Below are 21,425 nucleotides of genomic sequence, written 5' to 3' on the forward strand. Positions count from 1 at the left end.
CTTGGATCTTTTAAGTGCTGCATTACTTGTTACTGTATTCACACTGTTTTCCTGAAATATGAATCTAAAGCATCATTCTCACAATTGATAGGACAAATGACCTAGTATGCGGAGTACAGATGCAATTTTTGACTTAATGTCCATGAGAAATCACAACCACTTGCTTCTGCTTCATGCAATACAAGAAATATTGCAGAAAATATTCCCAAATCGAATTGGGAATATCAACAGAGCAAGCTGCTATGCACTTATCATAACCCACTGAAGAAGCACTTAGGACGAGATGCATCCATTTAAATAGTAAGTAATAAATCCTGCCTGTCTACATGCCGCTGGCTACACCAGCATGCTCTGATGCAGCTGAGAGATTTAGAGGCCCTGGATTCACTGCGCTGTTGATAGGAAGTTTCATCTTGTTTTCTGCTCATACAAAGCAATGCTGCAAAGGCCACAAGGTAAGCCCACATGCAGAGCCCGTGATTGAACTTCCTCTCAGAGCTTTCAGAAAATGCCATGCAAGCAAATAAATGCTATAAGCTTGCCTGGCACCTTTTCAGTTTTCCGCTGCCACCAATCACAACCTGGGTCTGCAGGCAGACAGACAGGATGCAAATTTACAAATAAACAAGAGTTTGGTAATCTTATCTTAACATTGGTTGAGATGGATTCTAAAAGCAGCCTTTATAGCCATAGAGGATGTCACACTGCCACTGACAACCACTCACTTACACTCATGTAGACTCAAGGATCTCACTGAACCAACCACTCAAAGAGACGGCAGTATTAAATGCGCTTTAGGAGTAGGAGCATGAAGATGATACTGGCATGAGGTCAGAAATATGGTGTCAACCAGTCAATAGCACAAAAAAGCTAGTTGAAAAAAGAAGAAGAAAGTCTCTGTAGTTGCTGCTGCTTTTGACAGCCACAACATTAATATGAAGTTTGAGCAGTTTTCTAGCTTCTGGGTATCTGGGTAATTAAAATTTAATCTACCATTGCAGCCCTCAGTCAGGTGAAGAAATGATCAAAAGATCAGTGTTCTACATATAAATGTGTTCAAGTCCTTATGAATCACTGTCACTATACTTGCTAAGCACACAGAAAGTCATCTTGGAGACACCGGTGCAGATGCAACTCAGGCAACTGACAGCTTGAGGGGTGTACAGGTAAACATGATACGCTGACAACAAAATGACATGTACCTACCTTCACTCCCTCCCTACAATATTTATTTACATTTAAAAGGCATGGCATACAATGTTGTTGGGGGAAATGCAACAAAGATGAGCGTTCCTGACAAGAGTCAATAAAAGGTCTCGTACAAGCACACATCAAGACTGCAAAACACCACTTGGGTAATAATAAATATAACAAGGAAGTAGTTCTACCACAAACAGAAACTCATTTTTATTTCAATTTCCTCACTATTGGTCTCACACTCTCCGTTTTTCTGTCTAGCTAATCATGTGTTACTGGTTTTACTTTGGATTTGTGGCGAAATGAATTCCACTGCCATCTATAAATAATATTGAATTCAGGTAATTGTCACATCTGTCTCGATAAGACCATTAAATCCCATTTTAGAGGTTAGATTTCAGGAAGAAAGAGTAGAATTAAAAGTAAAAATTATAAATAAATTTAAAATGCCATAAAATGTCATGCCTGAAAAAAAAGTGAAATGCTCGATGAGAAACGACTTGCCAATAGATCCAGCGCATACTCAGAAAATCTTGCAAATCTAGTGTACATCAGATGATTTCTCTCATGGACAAAATCCACTATGCAAATTTGACATCATACTTAATATAAATTGTACGTTAGTTTGTGATTTCAAATACAGCCACGTACAGAGAGACACAGCAGGCAGCATCTTGGGACAAACCAGCTGTCTTTCTCTCCCATTTACAAATTACTTTTAGCCTATTGGCTGTCATCGAGACAAAGTTTTAAACAACAATGTGGGCCAACACATCATTTATTTAGCTGACGCTTTTATCCAAAGCGACATACAATTGCTATATATGTCATCTAGGGGTTAAGTGTCTTGCTCAGCGACACAATACATTAGTGGATCAAGTCAACAAATAGTTTAAGTTATCTGAATATAAGTGTGAAGAAATACTATCTGCAAGTAACATTGTGTCACTGGATTGAACTGCACTTAAAAAGAGTACTAAAAAGAACAACAAAACAAACTATAAGCCGGGAGTGAAATGAAAGTACCAACACAAAACAATGCAGTTCACTAAGAGAAAGTTTTCATTTCCATTTTGTAGCCTTGTGGTTTTGAACTCCAATAATTATTACTTTCAAGCCATGACTAAATAGTAGATTTTGAGTCACATCTCGTAGCGGGTGAGTGGGAGTTGTGGAGGCAGTGCTACGCTTGACTGCAACGGAGGATGTTTTTGTTGCATACAAACTGACCTAGACTTTGAACTCTCACTAGCTGCTGGTTGAACATCCCTTGTCTGGCCCTCGACAAGCAAGGAGATGCTCGCATTCCACATCACAAGACAGTTAGATTTATGACCTGGCCACTACACTCAAGGAATAAATGAACAAGGTTTAGTTGAAAGCCGGTCTTCATTCAACAGCTTTGAGAGTTAGCTGAGTAATGGTGGTGATGGTGCCATTATGTTAGTGCTGTCTAAAAGAACAGAAAATACTGTTTATCAAGCTGTAAGAGGTTCCCTTTGATTTCGTTAAGGCCTCAAATATACTGAAAGTGCTCATATTGTATCTGTGAAAAACACATTCTTAGAAGAGGGAGGACACAGATGCACACATTTTGAATTTAAGACTGAGGGCAACCTTTAGCTGAGTCCAGAGCGGAGAAACAAGACAGCAACATTACTTAACAATGTCTTAATGAAGACAGCCATGCATATAAAGAATGAGATCTGTGTGCATTAGTAACTGCAAGTATTTCAGAAGCCATTACCCTAAAACAACTGTAGTGTTGCAAAACAGGTAAACTGTAGAACATAAAATGACACATTGGAAAGTGAAAAATGTGTTGTTCATTTTTGAATGTTCTTTAAAAATAGTTACAGATACATATTCACTAAACAGACTAATGCCATCTATCACCTAAGATAATTTGCAATGCAGTTACATACAGGCTATAAAAATGCATATAAATAGAGAAACTAAAACAGATGGATGCAAACTTTGTGTGATGGTTATCTGCTGGTTTAGAACAATAAATCAGGTGCAAGCAGGTGATGACTCACATTTACCAATGTTCAGAAAAATGTCTTCAGTCTTCAATCAGTTTCAGTAGTATCAGATAAGTAACTGAGATGTCCCTTTTCAGACTGTGCTAAAGCAGACATTTTAGTTATACATGCGGCAACTAAAGGAGGTTTACAAAATAAAGAAACAAGAAACTCTTAAATAAAGATTCCACATTGATTTCTTCACTTCCTTTAGCTGTAACAGTAACATTTCTTACATAAAGTCCTGAAATGTAAGAGAATCCTGTGAAAGATGTTTACACCTTAAATTGTGGCTATTGAAGAATCTAGTTCACACGTTATAAACAAATAGTGCAGAAGTTGACTTTCTGATTATCTGAAAGGGGAAAAACTGTTGGTACTAAAGGTATGGAGTTTTAAACTGCTCCAATGTATTTATAATTGTATTATCTTCCTTTGCAGGCATTTCGTGGGCTAAAGCCATTTAAAGAGGAGTATGAGCTACACATTTTTGTGGGAAGAAACACAAGTGTTCAAGGGTCCTGTGGTTCGCTGAGGATTTATTTCTATTCTGTAGTCTCAGGATACCTGCTGCAGTTTTTCCCTCCCAGGTCTTTTTGTTTTATTTAGCCCATTGTGATTCACCTACATCCTTTACGGCTTCTATTTGGTTGCTTTGGTTATTTTAAAGGACATGTTTCACCCTTTAAGGCAAACCAGATTGTCAACTTTCCCTTTATCTGTCGGTGCCTCAAGCATTCTTTGTGATATGTGCCAATGTGCACGATGCACCCAATGTATCCTCACTGGATTAAATGCTGTGATGAAGTCAGAATTTACTGTTTACTGCGCAAACCCCATTTAAATTTTTGAACTAACAAACATTAAAATATTTTGTCCTGTGGTTTTATAGTGTTTATCAATTAGTATGCCAGCAACCTAAGAGAAATGGGTAAAAAGTATTCAAATGGACATTGTCAAGTTTTCCTTTTTTCCTGCCATTCCAGACATATAACCTTGATGTTTTACATCCACAAAAGATCAACATTAAAGATTAGAAAGATGAATGTATGTTAAACCAAATGAGTAGTATTTTCAATGAAATGTCTCTTGATTCTTTCATGAAGTGTTTAAAAAACGTTTGCCCCAGAAACTGATATCACTCTTTGAATTAGTTTGTAGTGTGGTTACGTGTGTGCTGTTTACTGGGAAGTATAGTCTGCTCAGAGTTTAGGCTGAATAGAGTCTTGGCAGGAAGTATTCATATTTCTATTGGATTAAACTGTTACACCCCGTCTCTGGATGATGATGGTCCCCATGAAAACAAGAGAAAATGGGGTGCAAAAGCTATTGTAAAGGATACTTTAATACAGAACATTGAAAAAGATTAGTTGAGTTAGTCTTTTTGCAGTCTTTGTGCAAATGAGTTCTTTCTAAAATCTAGAACACAGAGTTCATAGCTGTGCAGGTTTCTTAATAAATCAGTAAGCTGAGCACAAGTTGCAGTTACACTTGAGCTGCTTCAATTTTAACCACAACCCAATTCTGATTAAGAATCGCATAGTATGTTTTTTACATGTTTTATGCATTTTGATGGTTGCATTGGTGGCTGGAAAATGTTGTGATGTGTATCTTTGAGAGGTATGATGTGTGAGAATCAATCATGACGAAAAGGTTTATCACACACAAAAGTTCAATTCTAGCATGTTTAGTGTGTGCTTTATTAGACTTGCTCATATTTTTGAGTAGGGTTAGTAGGGATGTTTGATTTTGTCATATATGTATAGAAGCGTTTGCCAGGGCTGTGTGTGTCTGTGTGTCTTTTGTTTGTTGTTCACACTTTAAGTAAAATGAAGCATATTTCAGGAAATGTTTGCCAGTTCTCTTCAGTTTTTCACATTCAAACTGTTACCCTAAATTCAAACCTAACCCTTACTGTGCCAAGGCAATCAGAAAAATGCATTGCCATCAGAAAGGAAACCAGAGTAGGATGCAGCAGAAATGCATAACTTAAAGAGGTTGAGAGTGCTGTTCACCTCTCTGTTTATGTTTTAACGTCAATTTATTGGTGGTTTACACATTTCCTCCCTCTAACTCCATGTGAACCTTCACATTTCTCTCTCGCGCTCACACACATTATGTAATCCTGCTTGCCACCTGCTGTCATCACTGCTGTAGGCCAGTACAACACACTTAAGGGGAAATTATGCCTTTCTTGTTCATGCTGAGATTGCACTACTAATAACGCCCATCTGTCTAAGAAGCCCATGAAACAAACAGCGCATCTGTATCACAATTGAGGTGTGCTGCCGTATCATTCTGTTTTTGTTTTTTTCACAGATTAAGTGCAGCGGAGGTGACGAGAATCAACCAGAGAATACACTGATAAGGATTTCACCTGGGAGCTCGGTGACGGGTGACAGGCGAAGTGTCAGAACAGGAGTGATGTCTGAAGTGTCAGTAAATCATGAACAAAGCTGTGGCAGCCACAACAACATTAGGTTTTGACTTCCTCCAAACACCGCTGTGGAACTTTGCAACAACTGAATTTTTTGTCATTTAAACAAACTCCAACTGTGGAACTCAGGCACAAGATTTCTGTTTTTAGAACTATGAAAAAGTATCATACATTTTATGGCATGGGCGGAGGGGTTGGGGGGTTCAACACAAAAGTAAAGATCTCATTTATTTAGGTGAATTATGTTGCACTTACCAGGCTTTATATTGTTATTTGTGGTCTGGCCAGTGTGAGAAATACATTATAAGTTGCTCATTTTTAGAATTTCACTGTAACTAACTTGTGAGAAATTAGCATTGGTTTCTAGTCAAAGGCTGATTTATGATAAATGTCTGTTGGCATGTAGGTGAGAGTTTTAACATAGACCAATCAAGAGACAGAGAAACATCTGACGCCACATACATTTGCATTTCCTTTCTTAGCTCAGGAAGAGTTTTTGAGTGTATGCTAATACTCTGCCATTTGTTTTCTTTCATCTACCATTTGTTGGCTGTTGTTTGCTTTGTACTTGTTCTGTACTTAAGGAGAGGAAATGCTGAGTTCGGGAGAGTAACCGTGCGTTCTCTCCGTGGCCACTTTACATAAAGAAATGATTCAACACATCTATTTGACTCTGTATTCTTTGCGAAGGAATTATTTTCCCTGACACCAGCAAAAAGGTCACAATAAAATGGCCTCACAACAAATAACTTGCACTGTGGTCAACTTGGAGGAGACCGTGCACAAATCAACCAAAATAAATGAGTAAATGCTCTTAAGGTTTTCTAATTAAACAGGCTAGGTGTGAAGAGCTGAATTAGATTACAGGATCAACTTAATGGTGTCAAGTTTAACTCGCAAAAATTCTTCCTTTTAATGATATATCTGTGGCATGTGCAAATAGAGTGGTCGTGGGGTTTTCATTCATGTCAGAGTTCCCTCTCACAACTCAAAGCCATGCAAGAATCTATTCATGTTATAATGGACTGATTTCCCTGCCTTCTGCCCAAAGCACACTGAGATGTGATCCCCTTAACCCTCCCAGAAAAGCACCATAAATACATGCATAAATGCATGGTCACATCTGCAGCAAATCAGGTAATTGTTTACTTGTTAAGAAATGTGACTGTAGAAAGAAGCTGTGAATGAGAAGCACAAACAGATCATTTGAGCTCTTGAGTTCACATGACATTTTTCCCTTCACCATACCAAGTTTAATTATTTGCTGCAGTCAGGTTTTTGTAGTTCTCAGGCTCATATTGAGCAGCCTTAATGAGCTTGATGCTGTGCAGTGATGGAAAAAAAACAAGTTATTCTCCTGATTTTGAATGCCATGATTACCACGAGTATGATATAACCTAGCATTCGGTTACTGTAAATCAAAGTAAACCTGACAAGTGAAATACACTTTTTTACCTCCAGGTTAACTATTTACTGGCTCCAATCAAATTAATTACATAACTTATGAAAGATGTGTGCACAGTCTAGTTCCCAGCATAATACCCAGCAGGATTGTCCTCATCAGCAAGGACAACTACTGTACCAACCTCCACAGGCCAAGCACAGCTCATTTAAACAGACGCTTTGTCTTGCTGTTATCTCTCACTATTTAAATTTCATATAAAACTGAATTTCCATAGCAGGAGCACTCTCATAACCACACTTTACATTATGATAATCAACTGTAACACACTACACTTGGCATAAGTTAAAGGAAAACAAGGAGATCCCAGCTAAAGTAGCACAAGCTGTTGTCATTGTATCTAGGTCAGAAGAATGCAATATTCTCTAGTCCATACTGTATGTACTTCCACAGCTGTGCATTTTGATGTGAGGCAGTCGTAGTAGCAGGAGCTACTCCACCTTAATGCACTCCTTCCAACACTACCATATGGAAAAAAGGTACACCTCCTGTTTTTCTACAATAACAATCATCATGGTTATCTCCTCTTATAGCACAACACATGTACTCATGGGCAATCATAAGAGGAAAAGAAACACATGGAATGGACAGATGGATACAGAGAGGGAGAGTGAAGCAAGGGAAACAAGACAGAGAGCAAATAATGTGTCATTTAACAGTGAAAGGAGGGAAAAAAGATGAATAATGATGCATGAAAGGGGTGTAATGACAGAGATGCACATCTAATTTTTGCATTTACCTGAAAGGGAATCAGAAGACATGGTCTCTTGCTGCTGCATCTTGAATGCTGGGCTCCAGTGTGAGACAGTGTGTATGTGTGCATCCACAAGCTACAGAGTGAGCAAGCCAGCACGCCTCACTGTGTGTTTTGATGACGGAGTCCGCGTAACAGCTAAGGGAGTGAGCGAGCAACAGAGCCAGGAGGAAGGCATGGGAGAAGAAATGAGCTTCTTTATTACCAAGTGTCTCTAATGTAATTCTCAATTTCTCTCATTCTCGTTCTCATTTTCTGTGAGTGTGAGACGTGTATGTCTTACACACAACACATGTAGTGCAGATGGTGATTTATGAGGTGCACAGAGCAGGGGATATGGGAGGAGCATGGGGAGGGAGGGATCTGTAGAGGCTGAAGAAGAGGAGGTGCTCAAGAGAGGAAGAAAGCAATCACCTTTAGTGTAGGCTTACTCACTCAGGCACTGAGCCATTACTCTTCCCTTCCCTCCACGTAACCTTCCAATTCAAAGCTTACATGTACCAAAACATCTGTTTGGCCTGTGTGTCAAGTGATCTTACCTTTAGTGAATTTAGTGGCCAGTGGAGGTCTTAAATGGCTAAATGCCACCATGTCTACAGAGAGAGAACCGAAGAACAGAACAGACACCAACATCCACACACTCTGCTCTATTATAACTTGCAAGGCTCACTACAATGTGCAAAAGGCAAGTTTATTTATATAGTACATTTCATTCACAAAGTCAATTCAGTGCTTTACATAAAGCATAAAATAACATAAAGTAAACAAATAAAACAGAAAATAAAACAATTTAATAACAACATAAAAATGTGCAACCAGTACAGTATATTCTCCTTCTCTGGAGAACTGAAAATGGAGCAGAGTCTATACTGGGTTAGGCTAGTCAGAGATTCTTAACAATGTTGTCCTTGCTTGTCAGATGAATGGGATTCTTCCTTGTCATCTAATTAAAACCCTGTAGGCATTATATGAAGCCAGGTCTAGTATGTGAATTTAATCTACAGTTTATAAATTGAGGAATGTACTGTTTCCGAAACAGTGTAATTAAACGTGCCCGCTAACACAGATGCCATTATGCATGCCTGGGTACCTTTTTAAAGGTACCAATTTTACCATGCATTTCACAGGAGGTCCTTACTCGCCCTCAAAACTAGCCAATATTACACTTCTTTGACATGTGGTGATTTACTTGGTCAGTCAGCGGCCTAAAGTTGACGGACTCATTCTCATGGGTAAAAATCCATCCATGGTCTACTGTGAAAGCATATAATTGAACTGTTTGTGAAGAAAAAACTTTTAAGAGAGCAGAAAAGCTATACTTTTATTCTAAAATATGCATTCAGATTAAAAAAGTAGATCATCCGCCCTTGGAAGCAGATCTGGTATTCTGTATAATCATGTGGCACCTCCCCAGGAAAGAGCAGTCTTTTATCTAGGTGGTCAGGATTCTTCTCCCAGTACATTAGTTAACTGTCTGCTGCTAAAATATCCCTCCTACCTACAATGTATTCACCGTGCTCCAGCCCCTTTTGCAGATGGTGGTTTTCTGCATCAGGATTGAAGTATCACCTCTGGTCACCAAATCTGCACCTCAATCATTTGTGCTTGCACTCTGTGTGCTTGTGTGTGCGCTAATACCCAATAACAGTCCTAAAAGTGATAATGTTTTTTAAACTGACCATTTAGCACATTATCCATACCATAGGTGTCATTTACACTACTTAATGCTCTAAATCTTCTTATATTTCAGTATTGATTATTTCTTCAAAAGTGTTAAAATATCTATTTTTGATCTTGTGACCCCAATATTGTGCATCCTCACACCCATAATCTCAGCCTTTATCTTCCCACCACTTTTAAACACAAAGTGACACCCCTGATTATTACCCAGATCAGGTGTCTGTAATGTGCTTTACATTGCTACCCGAGAACTCTAAAATGAAGATTAGATGGATAATGTAACTGTTGCGGCTGTGCAACACTTGTGTGTTCGCATTTATTTTTAGAGGAATTTAAACCATCTCATGCCATTCATTTGCAAATCTTTGTTTTAAGAAGACTCTTTGCCGGATCCAGGCATCTGTACTAAACACAAGTGAGATAGCCTACTTGGAGAATGTACTATATAAAGAGGTAAATCATCTTAACATAGCTTATGGCCTGCTCCTCTTCCTCAACCATGTCGACCTATCTGAGTTGATGTTCACCTACACCTTACCAGAAGCCTCTTTTTATCCACTCATGAGAATTACAGGCCACTGTGCTGACAGAACTGTTCAGTACAGTTGGTGGCAAATGCCATAAGAAGACCAGGTAAAATTAAGGGATATCATTAGATGTGTGTGTGTGTGTGTGTGTGTGTGGTGTTTGAGTTCCTAACCTGTATTGCCTATGACCCAAACCTCAGTTGGAGCACTGTTGGACAACACTACAGGACAATGTTTGTAAAAGAAACACAATGCAAAGGGAAAAAAAGGGGAAAAAAGCCAGGTGTGGTGAATGAATATACTGATGTCAAAAGACTGCACTGTTAAATTCTATGTTAGCTCACCATCTTTGCCTAGCTGAATCAGATAGCTGTGTGTGATATTATCATCAGTTTATTGAATTGCTCAGTGGGAGCATGTTATCAGGGTCTGTTTCTTACAGCTTATTCTTAATTATCCTCCTCCTAAGTCTGAATCCCATGGAGAATTTAATAACACACAGGAAGGAAAAGAGCCAGCCATATGTCTCTGTGTTTATATAAATTGGATAATATTCATGTCGAGATTTATGGTAGTTCTTTAGTTGCCTCAACCAATTAGGTTTTGACTGAATGTACTGTAGAGAAGGTCTTTACAGAAGTACAAAGAGATACAGTGGGAAATAATTAATTGTGAACAAGAGATTTACTCAGTGTCAAATTATTTAGAGAAGTGAAAAAGAATTATGTATCTGGAACACAGCAACCAGTGCTTATTGAAGCAGTAGTTGGCTATAATAATGATTCCAAAATATTGGAAATATATATAATACACTTTCTTTTATTGGAATTTTCTTTTTCAGCTCACTGCATACAACTGAACCTGATTTCATATTAAGTAGAGGAGAAAGTTTGCTCCAAAACCTCAGGAGAGGAGTGGTAGTGAGTAGTAGTGGTACCATACAAGAATTATATTGAGTTGGGAAATTAGTGGATTGTGTTTTGATATATAAAATTTAAATTAAGTGCACAAAACAACAGGTAATCTGCATTACTGTAACTTAATATGATTCACATGTGAATATCTGGTAACAGTTTGATGTGTTTTTAAGTGTACTGAAACACCACCATCTAGTGATCATTTCATGAAGTTGCAGGACTTACAATAAGTACCTGTACGTATGTGTAGCATATTCAAACATGATGGTGTACACACCTACAGTAAATACACATTGATATGAATGGATACATATGCAGTGAAGTAACAAATGCCCACACACACAGAAATGCACATACACACACACACTGCCAAAAAACGGCCTGATCTCCTGACCCGACGGAAGGGATTTTTTTGTCTCCACTGGCACAAACACTCGACTAAACCACGTCTGCAGTTCCTTTGTTGGGGCCTCATGTCAGAAACGCTGTCTACAGACTGAGGCTTAGTGAGTGTTTTTGTTTAATGAGGTAAGCGTGCATGCCTGACCTTTAGAACCGCACATATGGCATGGTATAACTGGCAGATTTGCTGTATTCTAGAATATTGACTTTCTTTTTGAAATTTAATCAATAGCACATTTACAGGCACACAATTACATTGAACAAAGCTTGTGTGCCACCTCTGTGGTCATGTACCGTATTTCCAATGTATATCTGTAAAAGCAAGAATCCAAATAACAAGGCTCTGACCGGTAATTCTCTCAAGATATGCAAATATAGTTGGGAGCTGATTAACAAATTAGTTTGTTTTTGTTGCTCAATTCTCCTCCTGTGGAGATCACAAGGGAGACCTGCTCAGATCAACAGCAGTTCATCTTCAAGATACAACTAAGACAATGCAAACATTTTATAATTAGTCATTAGAAATACAAGTGAGAGACAGGGTCAAGATTGGCATTATTGCACATCACAGTGCTGTCATTCATATCTGGGTGTCAATGTAACCTCAGTGGTTCTGTTTGACTTCATTTGAGGTTATACAATGTGGAAAATGTTTTATTACTACAAGTTCAGCTAACCTAGATCACAGTACAGCAATATTGCCCTGTAAATATAGTACACAAGATTACTTACTGCAAAAGTAGGAATATGCAGATTGCTTTGACATCCTGTCCTTGTGTTGCTCTTTTTGGAAAGTCTATTTTTTGGAAAATGTTTTGACGTTCCAATTCACAACAACGAATGCAATTTGTAATGTTACAGTATGGGCAATGTTATGTTCAATAACAGGCAATATATGGTCTGGTCATGCCATCAATATGTTCCAGTACAAACTATAAACCTAGCTTAAAGGCAAACCCTAACGGCTGCCAGCTGGAATGATGTCATCTTAAATAAATACATAAATAAAAAGCAGAACTATAAGACATTTTTCATCACATGAAAATACTGCACCTTGGACTGTATTATCTCACTTACGTACCATAGCTCCTTACTCCACAGGCTATTCAAATTCAGTTTAGCTGAAATCAGTTTAAGCCACGTTAGGTCAGTTTCACCAGCAAGAGTTAACGGGGAACGTCATAGCATAAAGCAGATTACTTTATATTGCAATGTTAACAGCCAGTCTGAAGCAAGTATTTTCTATGGCTGTGGTATACAGCTCTTTATGGGCTGAAGTCAAATCCAAAAAAATAGTATAAATGTCAAGTATTGAACTTTTGTTCAACAGAGTACTCTCTGAAGCCTTTGATCCAAAGCCTTCAAACAACAGCCTGTACACATGGCTCGGTTTCCATGTTCAGCTGCAGTCCATGCAGAGATTGGCTTGGATTTGAATGACTTCAGTCATCTGAAATGGCTTCATCCATCCACTTCATGTAAGCCAGGCTGCTGTCCTCCACACGGAAGCTGAGGACTTCTGGGTTTGCATAGGGGTGGACAGACCTTAAAGAGACCCACACACACGTCAGATAAGACAAAATTTCTTCCTATAGTTGACCAATACAGCAGAAACTAATATCTGTATTAGGCAAGGCAAAGACAAATGAATTTATGTAGCACATATAAACACCAAGGTAATTCATGTTGACAACCCGTTATAATCACCAGCAATAAAGTCAATACAGATGATAGACAGCGGTTCATTCAAGTCATCAGTCAAGTACAGCTTAAAAATTTCTCCATAAAGACATATGCTTGCATTAGAAAGAATAATTAAACAAAATGCAACTCCACCTCCTTACTTATGCACTCTGACTTTGTTCATAAAACTGAAAATGGAAGGGGTTGACTCACAAAGCACTGCTGCACTGTTGTCTTTGTCTAACCAAGTTTATGTCCTGCTTTAGCACCTCTGACTTATCTCTGCAAACTTCAGTGCCCCCAAATGTTGAATAATAGAATTAATTTTGGGTTGTTTAATTTGAGTTGATGGAGTTGATGGTTTATTACAGACTATGGAACCTGGAATGCAATATATTTTAATTGCTTATGTTACTAATAGCAGCATCTCCCACAGCTATAGTTACAAGCTGATTTTTCTCTTTGGATGAGTTTTGTCCTATTTCCTACACATGAAAGTCTCGTGTAGATTTATTAATGGTTTGAACCTGTTTTCTGGTTGTAATATCAGGGGTGACTGTGGTCTGTGTTAATGCTCACTTTTGGCTGTCCAGGATCAAAGTTGGCTGAGGATGAATCCATAAATTCTGCCCTCTAAGGGGGTACGGTCTTGTTCTTATCTTCAGGTCTTGCACCCAGACTTTCCCAGCAGGTACTGTAGAAATCCCATTCATAACCAATGGATTCACTGATTTTGCTTCAGTAAGTCTTGGGCAAGTTGTGGCATCATTTAGAGACAGCTGTCCATTAAAATATTTTCAAGTTGATTGCTGATGAGCTGGCAGAAGACATGGGCAGAGTGTTGTGGAGTTCAGAAAACTACTCCAGCACGAATATCCTTGTCTCAAGTATGACAATCATCTGCAATAATTCATGACTGTCTGTGCACTCCATCGATTCTGATGAGCAGAGAGGTATAATGCAGTCCAGGGCACAATGCATTAATGTTGTGGGTAGCTGAAGGTAGTTCAAAGTAGATTATCGCAAACCAGAGTTGTCATAAATTATCCTGCCAAATATTTAGTTGTTATAGGAAACCTCCTTTAAGCTTTTATAGTTTGAGACAAGTTGGAAAAAGTAGCTAAAATAACAGCTAAGGAGAGAACAAGGGAGAGGCGCACCTGCACTGTTGCAAAGCAGGAAGCAACAACCATTAGGAGTTGCTACTAAAACCAATTATTTTCAAACTGCACTTTCAATGAATTTCAAAGTGTCAATGAATCATGGAGCCCCTGTAGTTCCTTAATAATAACAATAATAATAATAATGTGGATCTGTTGACGCACTGCTATCCACTTGTTAGGTAACCCAAGGTTAAGGTTATCTTTATTTTGTTTCATTACAGATGGACTGACTGGCTCTATGTAGAAAGTATTGCATGTGGCTTGAACGACTCACAACGTGACTTTAGGTTAACTTAGGTAAGCATAGTGTCTTTATTTGAACCAATGTCCAATAGAGTCTTCACATATGTATAGATGGGAGAACAATAACCTTATTTGGACACAGGTATAGGAAGGATAAATACCCCCAGACCGGAAGTATCCTTTACTTTTGGTGTTGGCATTGCATGTGTTTACACACCGCTAGCACTATATCAGATGTTTTATTAAGTCAAACATCTACAGTAAATATATTATTTTCACACTGAAGCGACTAAATCCTTAAACTTAATCCAGTTTAAGTATTTAGTTCATTTGAAACCTAAACAGTAATTTGATGAACAGTAAAGCAGTTTTCAATAATCTGAAATAAAACCCATTTTATAAAGCAAAATCTCACCTCACATATTCTATGACTTGCTTGATCCTGGAGGTCTTTGTTTTCACCAGCTGCAACAACAGTGACATCTCATCTTACAGCTCGGCTTTGTCTCTTGAGTACGCATTAATCACAACAGGACTTTTTCAGTCAGCTCACCATTAGAATTTCACTTGCCTCCTGGATTTCGCCTTTCCAATAGTACCTAAAGAACGAGAAAACACAAGACATTATTACAGTACCATACATGAGGGACTATAAATTAGAGGGGACTGAAAAGTACCAGTAAATGGAGCAGAGCCTTTAAATTCAGTAAAAAAAGTACAGCTTCCATGAAAAACTATATTTTCCGAAAGAACACAGCAATCAAACCAACCATGCCCAACCATTTATTACGGACACAGTGATTTACAGATACTGTCAAAGTGTCCCCGACAGGCTTTTATGGTGTCAAAACTGACTCTGCACTTTAAACATGGTGCTTTTTTTCACGGCTTGTAAAAGGCAGCAAAACAAGAACCCATACTTAAGCGTGACCCAAGTAAAATGTCAAAATATATTTTAAAGACAAAATAAGCCTCGATATAAATGAAACTTATTCATTACACACCTGCACTGGCACACATAAAACCCCTACCACCTCCATCACCACCCTCACCCTAAAACTAGTCCAACCACATTGTCTATTTATAGGCTAAACCTCTGTTTGGATAACAGGTTTAACGATGCCTTTTCTATTGAGCTACGCTCTGTCCTCCAACCAGTTTTTCCTTGCTTGTTCCTTTTGTGGTTATGCATTAACAGGAAAGCTAAATTGACCGCATGACCCCTAACTGCCACACATTTCATTCAGATGCAACCCATTCAACATGTGATTTCTTATTAACCAGCTATATAGCAGAGAGAGAGAGAAAAAAAGGAGCATATTTGTTAATGTGTCCTCACATATGACAGACATTATGACAGAGCAAGTCTTTTTGCTTGTGCATCAGCTGGGTACAAAATTGTGTCAAGGTAGGGGGCAAATATGATTTACATTGTGGAGGTCCTGGAGAGAATGTTAATACTGGCTGCCAGCCGCCTCTCCATGATTGCCCTGGGAAAAAAGACAGAAGGGTCGGGAGCGTGGATCGGAAAGAGAGGAAAGAAAAATTAAACACACAAACACAGCATGAAACTCAGCGGTTCATTATGGTGCTCTTCAAGCAGGCTGCAAGGATGGACTTACATGCACTACATTCAGAAAAGATGGTAAACTTTGCTTTCTGCTATATTATAGTTTATTACCAGCTCACCTGTGCATGCCCCCCTCCTCTAACCACTGTCTCTGAAGGAGGTGATTTACATATCTGGCCCCTGCGCTTCTTTCTGTCTTAACATGTGGTAAATGGAGCTCATTTAGATGCAGCTAAAATGCCAACAATGAAGATTAGAGTGCAAACACAGCGCTCTACCAGTTGTGGGTTTGACAAGATTGTATTTCTTCTCAAGACAGAAAAGTCAAATTTAAGCCTGGCTGACTGACTTTCAGTGGTTTAAATCACATTAACGAATCCATACCAAAGGAAAGTAATTTAATTAGCACCCAGATTAAAGTAATACTATGGGAAATATACTTATTCACTCTCTTGCCAAGAATTAGATGGGAAGATTGATGCCATCTGAATGGTGGCTAGAGTCAGCAGCTGCTTAGCCTTGCTTAGCAGAAACACTGTAGGCAGGAGGAAACTGCTTACTTGGCCGCCACAATGATTAAAAAAAAAAAACTGCCAACCAGTACTTCCACAGTTTACCATTACAATTACCATGTTGTATATTTTTTTGTTTAATCCCTATAAACACTGAATTTTTAAAAACTTTAGACTAGCTGTTTCAAGTCTTTGTGCTAAACTAATCTATCCCGTTGCCAGCTCTAGCTCTATATTATCTGTATGCCAGAGTAGCAGTTTATTGAGCTTCACATTTTTCTCGACAACCAAGTGAATAAGATAGCACTTTGCTGATCCCCTGTGGGAAATTCACAAGTATTTCCCAAAATGTGGAACTATTCTTTTGAGGTATTTGAGCTGAATCATTCCACTTAACAAATTTAAGGCACTACAGTGGTGTGACGCAGACTGTAAAATGTAACCTGGCCTGACTTATTACTGTACCTGGCAATGTCGTTGGCTGCATTTTCGTTGGGACTGTTGATGAGAAGGACAGAGTGGTAGCCTGGTACATAGCTCCCTGTGAAGGCTGAATGAAGCTGGACCCCAACAGACCACAACACGGAATACAGGGACAGGACCAAGAGCTAGGAGGGGTTGGATGTAAAAGTTACCTAACAGACTTTAAGTGCATGTTTGTGGCATACCTGGGTGAGGTTTGTATCTGTCAAATTTGGCTGTTTCACATTATTTGATTTGGGAGGTAAAGTTATAACTCAATTTAATTATCTGCTGCCCTCTGAAAGGATTGTCATGTTTGGATTGGATTGGATTCAGTATTTATCCTCTTATTATTTAGCGCTGTCTGTCACAGATAAATGAGGATGGGCCTTGGCTCGGATGCGGTGACCAATTTATAATCTGTCCTACTTCTCTGCATCCCAGCCAGACATAGATGCATTAATCCCCCACAAATATGTTAGAAAAAGTGCAATTAATAACAATTTAGCAATTCCGACATCAAATCCTTTTTGTTACGGATTACCTTATACTTTGCTCAAAGTTTTCACATGAGAAATGCTTACAAAAGTCCAAAAAAACAATCCCAGTAGCTCTTACCATACATGTCATGAACAGCACCGCCCGAAAGACAGAGTAGAATACAGCCTCTTTATTGCATCGCCGGAACAGCCACTCCATTCTGGTAGTTGTAACAAATGTCAAAATACTACTCAAGTAAAAGTAAAAAGTAACTGGTTTAAAAAGTACTTAAGTGTCAAAAGTAAAAAGTACTACACACTCCACATAAACGCTTGAATAGGCCTGCAGCATATTAACGTACAGTGAATCGTCAATCATAAGATTACTGACTCGTAAGAGGACAAGTGGATATTTCATATACTCTGCTGTGTATTAGCCTGCGTTATTCCACTGCAGTCACCCATCTGCACTTCGGAGAGGCACTGTCGCGCTATCTGCACGTCAGAATCGAATGCGCGTCTACACAGGTTTTTTAGGTAAAGCGTGTGGGCGCCGGTGGGACTTCATGGTGCATTCATGTGAACCTCGTAAACTCAGAAATCTTATATAGGAATGGCCACTGAGGTTAATTGAAAGGGGAATTTAAAAATTTTTTTTTTCTTATTTCCTTTGTTGAAATACATACAACTGTCATTACTTTCTTGCTCTTTCTCTAAAGCATTTTTTCACATCACATAGCATAGCAAAACCAATAGCCCATCCAGTGCTTTAAATTCCAGTTTTCAAATTTCCATAAAATAATGTATGTGTATTGGTTCTGAATGTACTGCTGTTGTAAAATAACTTCACAGAAGCATCTGGATAATATACAACTGCTGTAAACAATTTGATTGGATTACTTTTAGGAATTTTAAAGACTGAATATATATAGCACTGAATAGGCAATTGGTTTTGCCTTGCCAAGTGATTCTTAAAAAATGCTGTACTGAAATAAAGTAAGGTAGCCTATATTACATTTTTATGTATAGAAATGTTCCTGTATTAAAATAACCTTAATATCCAATTCGAGAATGGATTTCGGAATTTACGAGGTGCACTTTATTGCAACATGACGTCTCTATCGGTGCCCTACGCTTTACCGTAACAGGCGATGTGTACGCGCAATCAAGTGTAGACGCTGTGCCGCTCTGAAGCGCAGATGGCCTGACCGGTTATTGTGCAGCTCACAGTCTCTAACAGAGCAAGTTTGCGCCTCAGTTTTTAGATGTTTATATTGCCAAACTCTTCAAGAGTTGCTGTCACAATGTGACAGGACTCACGGCGCAACAGTGACTAGATCCCGGCGTTTGCCGGTGTCTGCTGAGTCCTGCCCAGGACTTTATCAGTTAGTGCATACATTTGATTTTGACTGCTTCTCCACCCAGGTGCACTGCATGCTTTTCTTTTTTTATGAGAAACGATGGTCTAGTGAAGAATGTATCAGAGTTGTTAAAACGTTATTTGGCTTAGAAATTTACAAAGCGAAAGTAAAAGTAGCAACAACTTGAAACACAAGAGGTACAAAAAACTTATTAAGTAGTTTACAGTAACAAAGTAGCCTATGTGTACTTAGTTGCTTTACACCTCTGGTGTTCTATCATTTTTATTACCCATCAGGCCCGGTCAAACAGCTGTTTTGTGAGAGGAAAATTATCATTTACCCAACGAAGGTTAAAGTCAAGGGCAACTGGACTTGGTTGAAGATACTGGAAGACGTTTCCTCCCTCCAGTATCTTCAACCAAGTCCAATTGACTTTAACCTTCGTTGGATAACTATGACCTGGATGACTGAGAGTCTTTATAGACATTCCCATTTACCTACCTTATGTAGAACCACATGGTGCAGTGTTGACCTGGGACTGGAGGTCCGATGTTCAGAGGCAGTGATAAATCCCCGCCGTTCAGTTGGCTGCTTCACACTTCCTTGCACGCCAGTAACCAATAAAATTGCAAGTTCACCTCTGCTGCTCTGCCTCGGCCTGGGTCATAATCGGCTTTGCTGTATTTACGGAATAAACACAACTTCTTTCATCCTCACAACGTGTTTGTGTCGTGACATTAAAAACCAGTGAATTAGCGAAATAAGAAGAGAGTAAAATACAAGGATAAGGATGTCATAGCCAGTTTTATTTAATCTCCTATATTGTTCTGATTCTATGTAGGCCTGCCTGTAATCAGTGGCGACTAATAAGCAGCTTCATTTACCCAAGTATGGTAGGTCCTACTTTTAAAACACTTGTATTGTCGGCTACTTTACTTCTATTTCCATCTATTTTTTATATTTCTCCATACATTTCAGAAAATATTGTAATTTTTTCTCTGCTACAGTTATTTGACAGCTGATTTAGTAACTTTGTAGTTTAAGATGTTACATGTAATCAGTTTATAAAATATGATATACACTAAGCCTAAAGTGTGTCAAGCTGCTGCAACATTAAAAAGCGCTTAATGTTAGCCTAATAATTATCAAATGATAATAGTTATATAGCACTCTTAAATGTGCATTTCTTTTGCATTATACTATAAATACATTTTGCCTTCTTGTGTAGTAGTTTAGTGAGTATTTTTACATTGAGGTAATGTTACATTAACTTAATGTAGGCTACTGTATGGGGTCCTGGAGACCCCGGCTGTCTTTAACAGCTACATACTGTATGACTTTGAAACTTTACTTTCCCAAACATGATTGCTTATAAACATTATTTTGAACTGAAAAATTACACATTGCTTAAGTTTGGAATCTCAGATCCCAGCTTTTCTAATTAAAATGATCTATTTATTTCAGAGCTCCACACTTAAATAGTTTAGCTCCTATTTGACAAATAGGAGTTTCTCTGTCACAGTGGGTGACTTCTCCTCATCATCTGCTCCTCTCTATTGCGGGGTACCCCAAGGTTCAATTCTTGGCCCCATCCTGTTCTCTTTATGTATGTTGCCTTTAGGGGCTATAATAGACAAGCACAATCTGAATGAAGATAAAACCGAGTGTATTATCTTCAGTACTAAATGCATGTCAAACAATCCAGCTTTAAGTCTGGGAGCTTTGACTTCATGCGCCAAGCAAACTGTCAAAAATTTGGGTGTGACTTTCGATTGCAGCATGAAATTTGACAAGCAGATTAGCAATGCTGTCAGAACGAGCTTCTTCCAACATCCTCTCCTGGCTAAAGTAAAGCCTTTTCTTAATAGGCACGATCTAGAAAAGGCTATTCACGCCTTTATTAGTTTGCTAGATTATTGCAATGATCTTTATGTTGGTCTAAGTCAAACATTCATCTCGCTTCTTCAACTTGTGCAAAATGCTGCTGCTCGCTTTTTAACAAATACATGTAGAAGTGCACACATCTCTTCTCGTCTATTCCGGTGCGTTTTAGAATCAATTCAAGATTTTATTGTTTGTTTTCAAAGCCTTAAATGGCATAGCCCCGGATTATTTGTCCAAGCTTTTAACTTTGAGTGAGCAAAATCATCTGTTGTGGTCTTCAAATCAACGGGCTCCCAAGTCCCAAGGTCGAGGTACAAACAGTGGGGCGATCGGGCCTTCGCTGTTGCTGCCCTAAAACTCTAGAACAAGCTCCCCCCTGACATTCGCACTATAACAGATGTTGTTCATTTTAAATCAAAACTTAAAACTTATTTATTCAGAATGGTGTTTAATACGCAGTAGTGGTGCAACAGCTTCCCTCTTCTTCTGATGTTTTTAGGTAACCTTATCTGGCTTACTTTTTTCTAGACTTTATGTTTTTTTTCTTGTCTTTTATTGAATGCTGTGTTGTTTATTCTTGGTTGATGTCAAGCACTTTGGACACCTGTTGGTTGCTGTAAAATGCTATATAAATAAAAGTTGATTGATTGACTGATCAATACATTGAT

The 21,425-nt window shown here is 38.5% G+C and overlaps 1 protein-coding gene across 1 annotated transcript; it reads right to left on the reverse strand.

Moving 5' to 3' along the window:
• Window positions 1-10,884: 10,884 nt before the first annotated feature.
• On the reverse strand, window positions 10,885-19,491 carry zgc:63972 (protein CutA homolog). The gene is made up of 7 exons (XM_038734546.1): window positions 19,375-19,491; window positions 17,652-17,733; window positions 17,037-17,179; window positions 15,920-15,979; window positions 15,043-15,088; window positions 14,905-14,954; window positions 10,885-12,945 (listed from the first exon to the last, which is right to left on the reverse strand). Exons 1-7 carry the CDS (start codon window positions 19,389-19,391, stop codon window positions 12,843-12,845), a joined length of 501 nt encoding a protein of 166 aa, XP_038590474.1. The 5' UTR covers window positions 19,392-19,491; the 3' UTR covers window positions 10,885-12,842.
• Between the last annotated feature and the right edge of the window lie 1,934 nt (window positions 19,492-21,425).

Source organism: Micropterus salmoides, unplaced genomic scaffold, assembly GCF_014851395.1.
Source record: "Micropterus salmoides isolate LMB-PRFRI ecotype aquatic unplaced genomic scaffold, ASM1485139v1 Ms_hic_scaffold_20, whole genome shotgun sequence".
Lineage (NCBI taxonomy): Eukaryota > Metazoa > Chordata > Actinopteri > Centrarchiformes > Centrarchidae > Micropterus > Micropterus salmoides.

Coding starts and splice junctions, on each gene's coding strand:
- zgc:63972 (XM_038734546.1), bottom strand. Junction 17,180..17,651: donor TGCTGTTCATGACATGTATG/GTAAGAGCTACT, acceptor AACCCCTCCTAG/CTCTTGGTCCTGTCCCTGTA. Junction 12,946..14,904: donor CAAGTCATAGAATATGTGAG/GTGAGATTTTGC, acceptor GGTCTCTTTAAG/GTCTGTCCACCCCTATGCAA.